At 67.8% G+C, this 13,966-nt stretch overlaps 1 protein-coding gene across 4 annotated transcripts; it reads left to right on the forward strand.

The window, feature by feature from the left end:
* The first annotated feature begins 132 nt into the window (after positions 1-132).
* Positions 133-11,550, forward strand: UCKL1 (uridine-cytidine kinase 1 like 1). 4 transcript variants are annotated; one of them, XM_044262621.1, is made up of 15 exons: positions 133-248; positions 5,540-5,730; positions 5,957-6,063; positions 6,186-6,356; positions 6,442-6,513; positions 7,419-7,608; positions 7,697-7,758; positions 8,427-8,443; positions 10,159-10,257; positions 10,340-10,433; positions 10,522-10,584; positions 10,690-10,812; positions 10,897-11,004; positions 11,073-11,229; positions 11,314-11,550. In XM_044262621.1, exons 1-15 carry the CDS (start codon positions 136-138, stop codon positions 11,391-11,393), a joined length of 1,647 nt encoding a protein of 548 aa, XP_044118556.1. In that variant the 5' UTR covers positions 133-135; the 3' UTR covers positions 11,394-11,550. The 4 variants fall into 4 exon arrangements, with proteins under 4 accessions (XP_044118556.1, XP_044118555.1, XP_044118553.1 ...); XM_044262620.1 differs by lacking the exon at positions 8,427-8,443 and adding an exon at positions 9,509-9,528; XM_044262618.1 differs by lacking the exons at positions 133-248; positions 8,427-8,443 and adding an exon at positions 9,509-9,528 and having other exon boundaries at positions 441-5,730.
* Positions 11,551-13,966: the final 2,416 nt, after the last annotated feature.

Raw genomic sequence — 13,966 nt, forward strand, 5'->3', positions numbered from 1 at the left:
TGGGACTTGTAGTTTGCGGGGCGCGCCAGTCAGCGCGTGGTGCAAAGCCCTGAACTACGACTCCCGAAGGCCAGCGCGGCCGGCCCCAGAGCCCCGCCCCGCGGCCGGCAGCCTGCGGCGAGGCCTCCGAGCTCCATGGCGGCGCCCCCGGTCTCTGGCGAGGCGCCCCGCTTGCCTCCGGCGCCCGCTGCGGCCGGAGACGGGCCCGACCGGCCGCCGGAGAGGAGCGAGACCGCGTGCGAGGACCGGTAGGCGCGGCGCGCCGAGCTCGGGCTGGGGGCCGCGCACGCCCCCTCGCGTCCGCCGCGGGGCCGTGGGGCGCTCGCTGGCCGGCGGGGCTCTGGCGCGCGAGGGCGGCGGGCGCCCGCGGTGGGGGGGTCCCGGCCGGGCGGTGACACCGAGCGTGCACCGCCGCGCCCGGGGGGCCCGCGCTCGCGGCCAAGCCTGCGGGTAGAGCGGCTTCTCCGGGGGTGGCCTTCGGTGTCGGTCCCGAGGGGCGGGAGCGTGACCTGGCGCTCCGAGGGGCACAGGCCCTGCCTCCGCTCTGCTCCACGCCAGCGCCCAGGGCTGAATCCGGGGTGCCTTGGTCCTGCCCCCTCCCCCCGGTGGGGCCGCGCCTCGAGCCTCGCTGGAGGCTCTGCACGAGCCTGGAGTGGGAGGGCGGAGCGGGGCCGGAGCCGCCGGTGGCCGCGCCCGTCACCCCGCCCGTGACCCCGCCCGTCACCCCAGCCGGGGAGGTGCAAGGCGCCCGGAGGAAGCGGGCTCCTGCTCCTGGGTGGGAACTGGCCCGGAGGAAGGCTCGCGACAGCCACGGGGTGGGGGCGCTGAGGACCTCTCCGAGGCAGACGTGCTGTGTGCCTGGGCTCCTCCAGGGTGGTCTGGGGGCCTGGCCGCCGCTGTGTGGGCAGGGAGAGGACCCAGGCCAGGGGCCGCCCAGAGGGGGTGCACACCTTCCCCGCCAAGAGCGACTAGATGGTGGCCCGGGGTGGCTGAGTCTCGCAGACCTGAGCGGCTCCACGGGGCTGAGTCAGCCGCCCATCAGAGAGGGCAAGGCCGGAGGCGCCCTGGAGAGAAGCACTCCCTGAAGACATGGGCCGGTGGCCGCCGCCGCGTCGGGTCCCCGCCCCGTGTGCGGAGCCAGGTAGTGGGCACACGTGCCCCTCATGGGACCTGGGGAGCCAGAGGTCGGAGGAAGGGAGCCAGGGCCCGGCAGCGGCACGTGTGGACTCTGGGTGCTTCTCCAGAGGCCCCGAGGGCGTCCGTCCTGGCACTGCCTCTGGGCGTCCCGATTACTCCCCAGTGCTGGTATCCTGAGCGCTGCCCCCAGGCCCCACACGCCCCCCACGGGCCCCAGAGCTGGTCTGGTCGCATCCGGGTGTATGTGCCCGTGCACACGACGGCGGCTGCATCCGTGTGGTCTGTCCGCCTTGCCGTTTGTGTCTTGTCTGTTTGCTCCCCTAGAGGGTCAGGGACCTGGGACACCTTAGCACTGGGCATGCTGGTAGATAAGTAAGCGTTTTGGGGAGGACGGTGAGCCCCTCAGGCAGTCTCCTGGTGCAGTCCAGGTGGAGATGGGTCTGAAGCTGTGGCAGTGGAGGGAGGCCGACCGGACCCGTCCAGAACGCAGGATCAAGCCGTTTCTGCAGGCAGGTCTCCAGGGTGGTGGGGGAGGGGTCACGCAAGTCTCTGGAGCCTGTTTCAGCCCCTGTAGGGCTGTAGCCTCCCGGCCCCCCCAGTTTCTCATCTGTCCTGAGAAAGCCCTGATACGTCTCTGTCCCTGAGCTCGTCTGGGGTTCCTGGGGCCGGGGCCCAGTGGATCAGCACCTCCCTCCTCCCTCTGGCCTCTATTTACTCATCCGGCAAACTTCCCTAAAGCCGGGCAGGGCGTCGGGCACCAGTGGCCAGCTGTGCAGCCCTGCCCGGGACGGCTCCCCGCTCCGAAGTGTGTCCTGTGGGCAAAGCTCTTGTGGGCAAAGATGGAGAGTTCTGTCCTGCTCCAAGTGCCTCTGGACAGGGAGGCAGACTCACCCTTCTTACCTGGGCGGCCGGGCGAGGCTGCTCCTGAGGCAGCTTCCAGGAGTGGCCCCTCTTCGGGTGTGGGAACCCCACATGGAATTTTCTCTTCCCTGAGCCTCCGTGTTGTTGGGAGGAAAGCTGGACAGGAGGCCAGGGACTTAGGGACACACGGCAGTAAACACTCTTTGGCTGAACCCCGCGTCAGCAAGCTGAACCCATGCTACCTCCTGCTGCCAGGCTGGAGACCAGCTGTGTCCCGGGGCTGAACGCTGAGCTCCACGTGGCCTTGGGGACCGGCTGGAGCCTACCCCTGGAGGGAGGGGAGGGGCGGGCTGCTAGAGTTTCAGGTTTGTTTATGCCTCTAGAAGGCACCTTGGGGCCGAGGGTGTGACGTGGGGCTCAGCCTTGACAGTCAGCAAGGCTTGGCTGGGAGAGGGTTTCCCGGTTTTCCTCCTGCTGAGGGTGGTAGGAGGGGGTTGGTTCTACAGTCCCAAGCCGGCCTGGGGTCTGGAGATTCTTGCCCCGGTGTTCTGGGGGAGGTGCACCACGGTCCCCAGCAAGCCTGGGCCAGCAGTATACCCGCAGGCGCACAGGAGGGGCAGTTCACACCCAGGGCTGGCCTGAGCTCGGCCAGGGCCCCACAGCCGTGTTCTTTCCAGCAGGGTCAGTGCTATTAATACGAGGAGAGCTCACAGCCCTCAGCCGGGTGAGCCTCTTAATGCCTGTGGCCTCAGCCTCTGAGGCGGCGGTGGGTCCTTTTCCTTCTGCACGGGGCTCTTGCAGCCCGCACCCTAGCTCCTCATCTGCGGTGCCGCCTGCCCACCCATGGGGGGGCAGTTCAGGTGGCCCCTGAGCTGTCCTGGGGGGCTACTGTGGGCCTGAGGGACACAGTGGAGGTGTTCCTGGGATCACCCTGCTGTCCGCTGTCCTGTGACCCAGACATGAGCAGCCCCCCAGCTTACCCTGGCATCAGGATCTCGGGGTGCTGGGCCCTTGGAGCAGAAGGCAGGTGAGTGGCAGGTGTGTGGTCTCCCGTGGCCGTGGCGAGGCGACTGCCTCTGCTGTGTCTTGGCCGCTCGCAGCCCCGTGCGTCTGTGTCTAATCGACATCAGGAGACCAGCAGGCCAGGTGGGTGCTCTGGACGGCCCAGGCTGGGCTGGCCCCAGGAGGGGCTCGTTTTGCTTGGGGCTGTCTGTTACAGGCGAGTCTCTGTCCGTTGTGGCCCGTAATCCTTCGGTTTGAAGTTACCTTTTGTCACCGTAACCAGACGCACGTCGTCCACCTGGGGATTGGGAAAGGAGATCTTGGGTGCGACATTCCCATTTCCAAGGTCATGTCGCTGAGAAAATGGGGTGAGGCTTGCTCTGAGGTCACAGCGAGGCTTCCTCCCTCGATCCCAGAGGGAGACGGGGCTTTGGAAAAGGCAGTGGAGCTGGGCTTGGCTGCATACCCAGCCTGATACCGTTCAGACCCATCACACGCCCCAGATGGGGCGGGTTTCTGGCAAAGCTCTCTCTGGCCTACTTTCCGCTCTTCCTGGCGCATGGGCACTCTTCCCGGGGACAGTGTCTGCCCCGGGCGGTCGGCAGCAGGAGCCTCAGAAGTCGTCAGTGGTCGTGGCCGTCACTGCCTCAGCAGGACAAGGAACACTCACAAATAAGGATTCAGAGTTTCCCGGTGGAGAGGCCGGGCCACTGCCCTGGGGTGAGAAGCAGGGGATGGGAGCAGGGCCCGTGGCGGACTGCACGGCCGGCCGGCCCGGCTGTGAGGGACGTGTGAGCTGCTGAGCCCTCCTCCTTTGCAAGCCGGGTTTTCCACATCAGAGTTTTCTCCCAGAAGGCACAGGGGAGGGGGGCGGGGGGCTGGACTTCGTTTTCTGCCCCCCCCCCACCTCCAGGGCCACCGTGGAGCCCTCCTGCTGCCGCCGCCGGGAGGACAGTGCCTTGGGGAGCCCCGAGGCCTGCAGGCCCTGTGTCGTCAGAGGAGCGTATTCAGTGCCTGGAGACGCCCCTGCACGTTCCCTCCTGCCCCCACCCCTGCCGTGTTCATCTCCGGCTTAACTGAGCAGGAATGTGGGGGCACCTCCGGGGCAGCTCCATGCTGGGCAGAGTCCCGCCCACACTGCTGGGTGGCAGTGCCTGACTCTGGAGCTGCACAGGTGACCCCGAGCACACAGACTGGCCCGTTACGTCTGTTGCTGTCCTGACAGCACGGAGCCATGACGGCCCTGTGTCGTCTGTCCCCCGGGATGGTGCCGCGTGGCTCTGTCCCGTGACGCCTGGTGTCTCGCTGCTGGGCCTGGCCGCAGTGTCCCCCCGGCCCTCAGTGCTGCTGGTGTGACCTTCTCACCTTCAGCTTTGACGGGAACATCGCGTTCCCGCGGTGGAGATGCCGGGGCCGTTCCAGACGCAGGAAGGCTCCCCCATGGCCCTCGGCGGCTGGCGGCTGGCGGCTGGCGTCGCCCTCGTGGGCGGGATTCCTGGCACCCTGTGGCCTCGCGCTGCTGGTGTCGCAGGCTTGGTCTGTGCTTATGAGACATTCGAGGCAGCAGGATCCCAAATCCTCGTCCCCGGGGCCGTCGTGTTGGTGTCTTGTTCTGGGCGTCCCGTCCTGCTCGCACACTCACACGAAGGTGTGTGCAGGGAGCCCACGGGCTCTGACGCCTGCCGAGCGGGTCCGCGAGGGGACGCTGGGGCCAGCCCAGCCCCTCTTGTGCGGGGGCCGCGAGTGCCTTCTCTCCAGCGTGTTCTGGCCGCGTGCGTCTCCACAGCAGGCTTTCGGGACCAAGCCCGTCCGCTCGGACTGAGACGGGCGTCGCAGATGCTCGCTCCCCACTGGGCTGCTCGGCCAGACTGAGCCTCCCCAGAGCTGTCCCTATTGGGACTGAGGCGTCGGGCCCCGGGACGTCAGCCTGTCACCGGGCGCGAGGGGCACAGCGCAGGCCGGAGCGGGGCTGCCAGTGCCTCCGCCAGGTGCGGTTTTCTGGTCGTGGCTCCTGGGGACTTGTGCCGTCTTGGTCTGCAGTGTGCGGGACAGCAGGAAGCAGGGGCTGCTCTGCGGGTCTCCGAGCCCAGGGTCTCTCTCCTGCGCCCATGGCCTCCACCAGCCCGCTCGGCTTTCCGGTCAGCAGTCTGTCTGTCTGGGAGCCTCTCCCGGCGCGCCCCGCAGGGTGGCAGGGGTTGGGTCTTCCGGAGAGTGTTGTGGGAGGGAACACAGTCCTCGACGGGGTCCTCACTGGCCCTGCTGTGCCTCTCGTCCTCTGAGGGGCCAGGCCCCGGATGGCCCTCATTTCCCCTCCTGCCATTTGCTGTCCCTCTGAACGCATGTGGACAGTGACCAGCCCAGGCCAGGAGTCCCGTGGATGGGCTGCAGGTGGCTTTCCTTCGCACCCCCCCCCCCCAGTGGGGTCCGCCCCGCTCGGCCGGGCCCCGCCAGGCCTGGGTGCCTGCATCAGGGATGGGCCCCAGGGGGATGGCGGCGCGGCTGGCCTGGGGCAGAGGCAGGCGTGTCTTCCCCTCTGCAGCAGTAGCGCGGAGTCCTTGGACAGGCTCCTCCCGGCCGTGGGCGGCAGGCGCTCACCCCGGAAGCGCACCACCAGCCAGTGCAAGTCGGAGCCGCCCCTGCTGCGCACCAGCAAACGCACCATCTACACGGCGGGCCGGCCGCCCTGGTACAACGAGCACGGCACACAGTCCAAGGAGGCCTTCGCCATTGGTGAGCAAGGCGGGGCCTGCACCGCGTGCCCGGGCACGGGGCTGCTGACCTGAGCTGCCGCGGGTCCCCTGGGCGCCGTCGTGGAGCGCGGGGTTGGTGGGGGGTGGGGGGTGGGGGGTGGGGGGTGGGGGTCGCGGCAGGCAGAGTGTCGGCGTGGGGGGGCACCCCTGGAGCCAGGCTGGGGGGCTGGCCCTGCTGCTCAGGGTCGCTGTGCCCCTTTCCGCAGGCCTGGGAGGTGGCAGCGCCTCCGGGAAGACCACTGTGGCCAGGATGATCATCGAGGCCCTAGACGTGCCCTGGGTGGTCTTGCTGTCCATGGACTCCTTCTACAAGGTGAGGAGCTGTGCCTGTGCCTGTGAGTGCAGGCCACGCCCACGGAGGGCCTGGAGGCCCCGCCCTGGTCTCCCGCGTGGTGTGGAGAGGCCCACGGAGCCCCCTGATCCCTCCTGCCGCAGGTGCTGACCACACAGCAGCAGGAACAGGCCGCCCACAACAACTTCAACTTCGACCATCCAGACGCCTTTGACTTTGACCTCATCGTGTCCACCCTCAAGAAGCTGAAACAGGGCAAGAGTGTCAAGGTGCCCGTCTACGACTTCACCACCCACAGCCGGAAGAAGGACTGGGTAGGCCTCACGGGCTGGGGCTGTGCGCGCCCGCCTGGGAGCACGGCAGGCGCCGCGGGCGACCGGCTGCACCATCCCTTTGCAGAAAACACTGTACGGGGCAAACGTGATCATCTTCGAGGGCATCATGGCCTTTGCTGACAAGGCGTTGCTGGAGGTGAGGACGGGGCTCCAGGCTCGTGGTCTTGCTGGGGATGTCCGTCCCTGCTTCTCCGTGGTTCTGACCCTAAGTTTGCCTCCTCCGAGCCGGCCAAGCCGCTCGCTCCGTCCCATCCCGGTGGAGCAGTCTCTGTGTGTTGGGTGGGGAACAGCCGCTCTTTGGAGCGTGGGTCAGTGACATTGGGTGGAGCAGACCCACCGCTCCCACAGACAGAGTGCAATGCCCGGGGGGGAGGGGGGGAGGCTCACTCTCAGCTGGGGGTGCAAAGCCCTGGGCCAGTGCCTCGACCTCTTCTCATGCTTACCCTCTTGTGTGAGGTTCCTCTGCAGCTCTCGGGTCCCTGCAGTTGCTGAGGTCAGAGTGACCTCTCTGAGGTCAGAGTCCACACTGGCGTGCACGTGTAAGCGCTTGCCTGGGATGGAGGCAGCCTCCTGGGTCGGTGCACAGCAGCAGCCTTCCCGCCAGGCCCTGCTGTGGGTGGCTGCCTCTGCCACCCGCCCTGAGAACCAGGAGGGAGGCCTGTGCTTTGGTCCTTGTTCCTTGTCGTTCTGAGGCCAGTACGTTTGGGCTCAGGCTCAGGGAACCTTGTTGACTACCAAGCAACTCTCCCAGCCCAAGCGCTATGGTGGGGGAGGTGGGGAGGGGACAAGTCCCTGTGCCCTGGCACGTGCAAGGGCATGTGGACAGCTGGCACCCCACGGGTATGCCGCCGGCTCCGTCCCGCCTGTGCGGCCAGGGTCCGTCCAGTGCCCTTGACTGAAGCCCGGTGGACAGTGGCCCGCCCCCGCCCAGTTCCCCACGCCTGTGCACACTGCCAGCCAGACCTGCAAGCTGCCCCATGGGCCTGGCTTGGTCCCAGGCTGGTGCCACGCTCTGCTCAGCACCTCGCTGTTCCCGTCCAGCTCCTGGACATGAAGATCTTTGTGGACACAGACTCCGACATCCGTCTGGTGCGGCGGCTGCGCCGGGACATCAGTGAGCGTGGCCGGGACATCGAGGGTGTCATCAAGCAGTACAACAAGTTTGTCAAACCCGCCTTCGACCAGTACATCCAGCCCACGATGCGCGTGGCTGACATCGTGGTGCCCTGGGGTGAGCCTGCACACCTGCCTGCCGTTGGGCGTGTGGGCAGGAGGGGCCTTGGTCCCCTGCGTGACCCTCCTTGCCCACCCCGTCCCAGGGAGCGGGAACACGGTGGCCATCGACTTGATTGTGCAGCACATGCACAGCCAGCTGGAGGAGGTGAGCCAGCGCCCCTGCAGCCCCCCGGCCCCTCTCCCTGCTCCCCGACCCCCCTGCTGCCGTTCTCACCGCCGTCTGCCCTCCCGCCCCGTGTGTCCATTGTCCTCTGCCCTGTTCCGGCGTCCGGTGCCCCAGGCCTGCTAGCTCAGCCCCAGCCCTCTGTGTGGACCAGAGACCGCATGGGGTGCCTTCTGGGCCTCCTGGCCGGAGCTGGGCCTTGAGTGGAAGGGTGCGCTCCTGTCCCTCCCAAAGCTTCAGGGGACTTCGGGGTTTTAGCCTGGAGTTCCACATCCGGGGTGCTCCGGGAGGGTTGCCCCAAGCTGAAGTTACGTGCCCTGGGCTGGCCAAGGGTCCTGCCCCTCTGGGCCGGCTTCATAAGGGGGTGTTGGGGGCCTGAGGAGCGGGGCCCCAGGAGCCCAGGCTCGTCATGCCCCGCCCAGAGGGTGCCCAGGCTACGGGCCGTAGGAACGGGCGCCCTCCGGTGCCGGGCAGCTACCCGGGACTGTCCCTGGGGACGGAGGCAGGGCCTTTCCCGGGCGGGCGGGCCTGGCGGGTTGAGGCGCACAGTGGCAACGGGCTGTGCTGTCCGGCGACGGCGAGGTGAGCCGTGCTGCCGCCACTGATGCGCCGCCCCCGTTCCCTTGTGTCTCCCCGTGTTGCTGCCGCAGCGTGAGCTCAGTGTCAGGTAAGACTTCCCAAACCCGTCTGCATAGCCGGAGGCACTTCCAGCAGACACAGGCAGCTCGGAATTTGGGGTGTCACCTGGGCAGGTGGGAGGGTCCTCTGGTGTCACGCCCATCCCCCCGGGGGTAGCCCCGCCCTGGGCAGAGAAAGGATGGCTTGGTGGCCCCCCACCCTGCTTTTGTCTGTCTTTGCTGGTAGCTGAGGAAACAAAGGCACAGAGAGGTTAAGGCACTTGCCCCGGATCACACAGTGCCCTGACCCTGGTCAGATCTCTCTGGAGGCCTGCCCCCCACATGGGGGGCTGGTTGCATGGGGTCTGCCGCCAGAGGGCACCGCTGCCCCGAGCCAGCACGGCTGGGGCCCCCCACGTTAGTGCTCAGTAGGCATGTCCCTCAGCAGCCAGAGGGTCCTCTGCCGGACCTTAGGCTCCAGCCTGGATGCCCCCAGACGGTGAGGCCGCAGCCCCCGGCCCCCTCATCATGCTGGCCCTGAGAGCCCGAGGGGAGCTCTGGATGCCCCAGGAGAGAGCGGATGGAGCGCCCACCCCACAGAGTGCCCTGCACTAGTGACCTGCCTTTAGCCGGGGCTTTCTGTGGAACCGGGGAGCACCGGGAGAGTCCCGTTCACGCTTGGGAGCCCTGGAGCGGGTGCCCTGGGAACGGCCCCTGCAGCGTGCTGCCCTGCGCGAGTCACTGCTGGGCTTTCATCCAGACTGAGGCACCTGCAGGGCTCGCCCTGCGGGTCCCCTGGGCAGCCCTTGTCTTGAGCATCAAGTTTCCAGGGTGGCCGGCTTGAACGCCTAAGCGCGGCGGGCTCTTCTCCACGGTCCGGCCAGCCCAGGAAGTGGGACTGGTGGGCGGCGGTGGGGCCCGGCAGCGGGGTGCGGGCGAAGCCTCCCGGGTTTCCCTGTCACCTGCCTCTTCTCGCTCTCAGGCCAGCTGGTGGCCCCGGGGACTCGCTCCCTTGCTAAACGGTCTTTTTCTCTTTGTTCTTTTCCTCCTCTTTGTAAACCCTTGGGTTTCCTGCCCTGTTCCCTCCCTGAACACACGCTTCACCTGGCGAGCAGAGGAAGCTGCGCTGGGATATGTGAGGACAGAGTGCGCGCCGGCTGTGCTGCGGTGCTGTGTGCGCTGGGGGGCGGGGGGTGCTGCTCCCGCTCGCCCCGCCCCGCCCCCTCCGCCCCGCCCCCTCCGCCCCGCCCCGCCCCCTCCGCCCCGGGGGGTGCTGCAGCGGGGCTGGCCCCGGAGGGGGCCGGCTCTGCCCGCGTCTCCTGTGAAGGGGCCGTGCACGCCCTGGAGGGGAAGGGTCAGGACGAGGCTTGGCCCCGAAGCTCAGCTGTTCCCGAGAGACCAGTTCTGGGGTTGAGGACCAGCCGCCCATCGTGGGGGGCGGAGGCTCCTTCGCGCTCCCGCTGCCCGGTCCCCTTTGGCTTTCTCCGGGCAAGCGCAGGAGGGGCTCTGGGCTGGGAGGGGAGGCTCGCGGCACAGGCCCTCGCTTTCCCTGATGGTCCGCCGCTCTGCTCAGCCTTCGCCCGGCGCGGGTACTCGGGTTGGGGCCCGCCGTCCAGAGCAGCCACCGGGCGGCGGCGGCCCCCACCTGCACACCTCACTGTCCCCATCACGTGCGCCCCGCCCCCACACACAGTGTCCGGCGTGGGAGGACGGGGCTCCGGGAGGCGACACCCCTTCTTGAGTCCCCAACCACTTTGCGTTCTAGGGCCGCGCTGGCCTCGGCGCACCAGTGCCACCCCCTGCCCCAGACGCTGAGTGTCCTCAAGAGCACGCCGCAGGTGCGGGGCATGCACACCATCATCAGGTGAGGGCCCCGTGCGAGGCGAGGGGGCCCCGTGCGAGGCGAGGGGGCCCCGGCGGCCCCGCTCAGCCCACGCGTTCCGCAGGGACAAGGAGACCAGCCGCGACGAGTTCATCTTCTACTCCAAGCGGCTGATGCGGCTGCTCATTGAGCACGCGCTGTCCTTCCTGCCCTTCCAGGTGCGGGGCGGGCGGTGGGGCGGGGGTCCTGGGCGGGGGGAGGCGGCGGCTCCCCGCGCTCAGCAGCGCCCCCACGCCCTCTGCGCAGGACTGCGTCGTGCAGACCCCGCAGGGGCAGGACTACGCGGGCAAGTGCTACGCGGGGAAGCAGGTACCCGCTGGGGCGCAGCCCAGGGACACGGGGCGTGGGGGTGGGGGGCGGCCGGGGAGGCGGCCGGTCCGGCCGGCTCAGCGCCCCCCACGTGCGGGCCCCCAGATCACCGGCGTGTCCATCCTGCGTGCGGGCGAGACCATGGAGCCGGCGCTGCGGGCCGTGTGCAAAGACGTGCGCATAGGGACCATCCTCATCCAGACCAACCAGCTCACCGGCGAGCCGGAGGTGCGGGGCGGCGCTGCGGGGCCTCGGGGGGCGCGGAAGGGGGCAGCTCCGGGTTTGGACCGGCCCTGACTCGGCGCCCCACAGCTCCACTACCTGCGGCTGCCCAAGGACATCAGCGACGACCACGTGATCCTGACGGACTGCACCGTGTCCACGGGCGCGGCGGCCATGATGGCGGTGCGCGTGCTCCTGGTGAGTGGCCGCGGGGGCCGCGGGGTGGGGGGCAGGCCGGGTCGGCATTGACCGGCCCCTTCGGGCAGGACCATGACGTTCCGGAGGACAAGATCTTCCTGCTGTCGCTGCTCATGGCAGAGATGGGTGTCCACTCGGTGGCCTACGCGTTCCCACGAGTGAGAATCATCACGACGGCGGTGGACAAGCGCGTCAACGACCTTTTCCGCATCATCCCTGGCATCGGTGAGGCTGCCCGGGGCTGAGCAGTGGTGCCCGACGGCCTGCTGGGCCTGAGTCCCCACCACAAGGGCCTCCTCCTTTCCCCAGGTAACTTCGGTGACCGCTACTTTGGGACGGACGCGGCGCCCGATGGCAGTGATGAGGAGGAAGTGGCCTCCGCGAGCTAGCCGCCCGCCTGAGCCTTCCTGCCTTGCCCCCCTCCCCCCGGGCTCTTGTGCCTCAGGGCCCTGCGCGCAGGGATGTCCTAACTTATTTTACTTAAGAAGGATGTTACCGCTGTAACTTACTCTATACATTTTATAAAATAAAGTTTGGGAAAAGGAAGCCGTGCCTGCTCAGCTGGGGGCACTCGGGTGCTGTCCTGCCTGAGACCTGGGCTCGCGGAGTAGCCCCAGGGCCCAGGCTGCAGGGCCACACGGGGAGGGAGGGAGTTGAGGAGCCCGCTCAGAACCTCTCCTTCCCCCGCACAGAGCTTGCGTTCCTGCTCCTGCACTGGGCTTTCCCTACAGTCTGGGCTCAGTGTCAGTATTTGGGGGGTAGAGCTGGGGCCCACAGCTCCTGGTTCTGCTAGATGGGCCCTTGGTGGCCCTCTGGCCTGGACCTAGGGCTCTGGGTCTCAAGAGGCGGCCTCTGCAGCCACCCACCACCCCCGCCCCCACCGCGAGTTTGCACAGTGCGGGAACCAGCGGAAATCCGCGTGTGGGCGGCTGAGGAGGGAGTGGCGGGTTGTCCCTGCTGCCGGCAGGAGCCTCACTTGCCGGGGAGATGGCCACACAGTGTCCGCGGGCCAGCCGGTACCGTTCAGGGCCAGAAACCCACCTCCAGCTCTGCCTTCATGGCTTCTGCAGCTCCCCCCAGACAGCCTGTCTGTGGCAGATCTGCCCCGGGGTGGGGGGTTTGTGCATGGTGCAGAGCTCCGGGCTGCAGGGAGTGGGCAGTCCTGACTCCCTACCCCCCTGTCGACCCGACCTGGGTCTTGCCTCTTTCCCGCCCTTCTGGTCTCCTTGCTTGCCCCACACCCCAACAAAGGCCATGTCATGGAAAAGCTCGTGGGGGCGGGGACAGGAAGTCACCCGGTGGGGGCCAGGCCAAGGGCAGGCAGACATAGGCAGGAGGCTTGTCCAAGGGGTGGCCAGACACCGGGGGCAGAGAATCCACACAGGGCCCAGAGGTCAGCAGGAGGAACTTCTCCTGCCGGAGCTGGTGAGTGGACCCCTCCCCCACGTTCCAGAACCCCTGCTCCCTCTGTCCTGGTGCTGTGTGCTGGGAGCCTGGCCGGAGCGGCTTGGGAGGGGTGCTGGGACCCTGAGGCTGGGAAGATGGCTTCCTGTCAAGCCAGGTCTTCCAAATAAGGAACAGTTACTGAGGAGCGGCGGGGGTGGGGGTGAGGGCATCTGGATCACACTTTGGGGACCTCCCCAGAGTCCAGCCAGGGGCCGACCAGCTCCCTAAGAATAACCCAAACCCACAGATGCACGTGCATGAACAAGCACCAGGCACCGGTCTCACGTGCTGTGGCATAGAGGGCCTCACCCAACTCAGCCACCACCTCTGGGGGAGGACAACACGGGGCGAGGCCCGAATCAGAGGATCTGCCCCCTCAGGCTCTGGGCCGCTCATCTGAGGCAACTGGGGGAGGGTAGGCCACGGACTAGGGGACCTGTTGAGCCCATTTCCTGCTAGGCCGCTGCGGTGGCAGAAGTGGGTCACTCTCCAAACAGCGCTGGGAGAGGGTCTTCCCGATGCCAATGGAAGGAGGGGGCGATTGCTCCGGCCCCTGGGAGCCTCCTTGTCCCAGAGACAGGCCTGGAAGCAAGATCCAAGACTCCCCCAGGGACACAGCTCACTGGACACATCAAGGGACTGCAGCGTGGGGAGAAGGCTTAGGCGTGGCCCTCCAGGGGTGGATGAGCCCATCCCTGGGGAACTCTGGCTACTCCTTGGGGGTTGGGAGAGGGGTGGGGTAGCCACTTGGGGGAGCAGAGAAGACAGAGCTACAACCTGGACATAGCCTCAGAGCCTGGTAGGGGAAGAGGTGGGTGGGGTGCAGACCTGGAGCCCACCCTGGACACTGGTCCAGAAGCTCCCACAACACACCGGCCTGCTGAGGGCTTTGCCTGCCGTCCCTGGGTAGTGCCTCCGGGACCGGCCGGCCTGAGAATGGTGTCTCCAGGGTCAATCTCAGGTTCGTCAGTCCGTGAGGTGCTACCCCTTCCCCTGCAGCGGCCGCCACAAGGCGGAAAGGGAAGCTTGGGGTGCGCCCCTGCCGGGAGATGGAGCCCCAGACCGGGCGCTGGGGACATACGGTTGTCACGCCAAGTGGGGCAGGCCATGCAGGCTGTCCATCGGGGCTGGGGGCTGGCATGGCCAGGGGAAGGACTCCACCCCTCCTGGGGCCTCAGTGGGCCGCCTGGAGTCGGGACACATGCTGGAAGATGCCCGAGTTCCTAGGCCCCAATGCTCCAGCAGGGACCCCGAGCACAGGGCCAGAGGGCGGGAGGCTGGGGACTTCGAGGCTCAGCGCAGAGGGGCTGGAGGTTTGGTCTGAGCAGATTCTGAGGTGCGAAGGGGCAGGGCAGGGGTGAGCGGGTGGACTGGGGCGGGGCTTGGGTTAGAAGAGCAAGAAAGGGGTAATTTGCGCATGGAGGCGCACGGGGACCCACTCTCGGACCGCCACATGCCGGGGCCAGAGGAAGGGCTGGGGGTGAGCTGCACCCACCTCCAGCGACGCATCAGGGGT

Source organism: Neovison vison, chromosome 8 (assembly GCF_020171115.1).
Source record: "Neovison vison isolate M4711 chromosome 8, ASM_NN_V1, whole genome shotgun sequence".
Taxonomy (NCBI): Eukaryota; Metazoa; Chordata; class Mammalia; order Carnivora; family Mustelidae; genus Neogale; species Neogale vison.

Coding starts and splice junctions, on each gene's coding strand:
- UCKL1 (XM_044262618.1), top strand. CDS start 5,295: ATGGCCCTCATTTCCCCTCCTGCCATTTGCTGTCCCTCTGAACGCATG. Junction 6,514..7,418: donor CTGACAAGGCGTTGCTGGAG/GTGAGGACGGGG, acceptor GTTCCCGTCCAG/CTCCTGGACATGAAGATCTT. Junction 11,005..11,072: donor TGGCGGTGCGCGTGCTCCTG/GTGAGTGGCCGC, acceptor CCCTTCGGGCAG/GACCATGACGTTCCGGAGGA.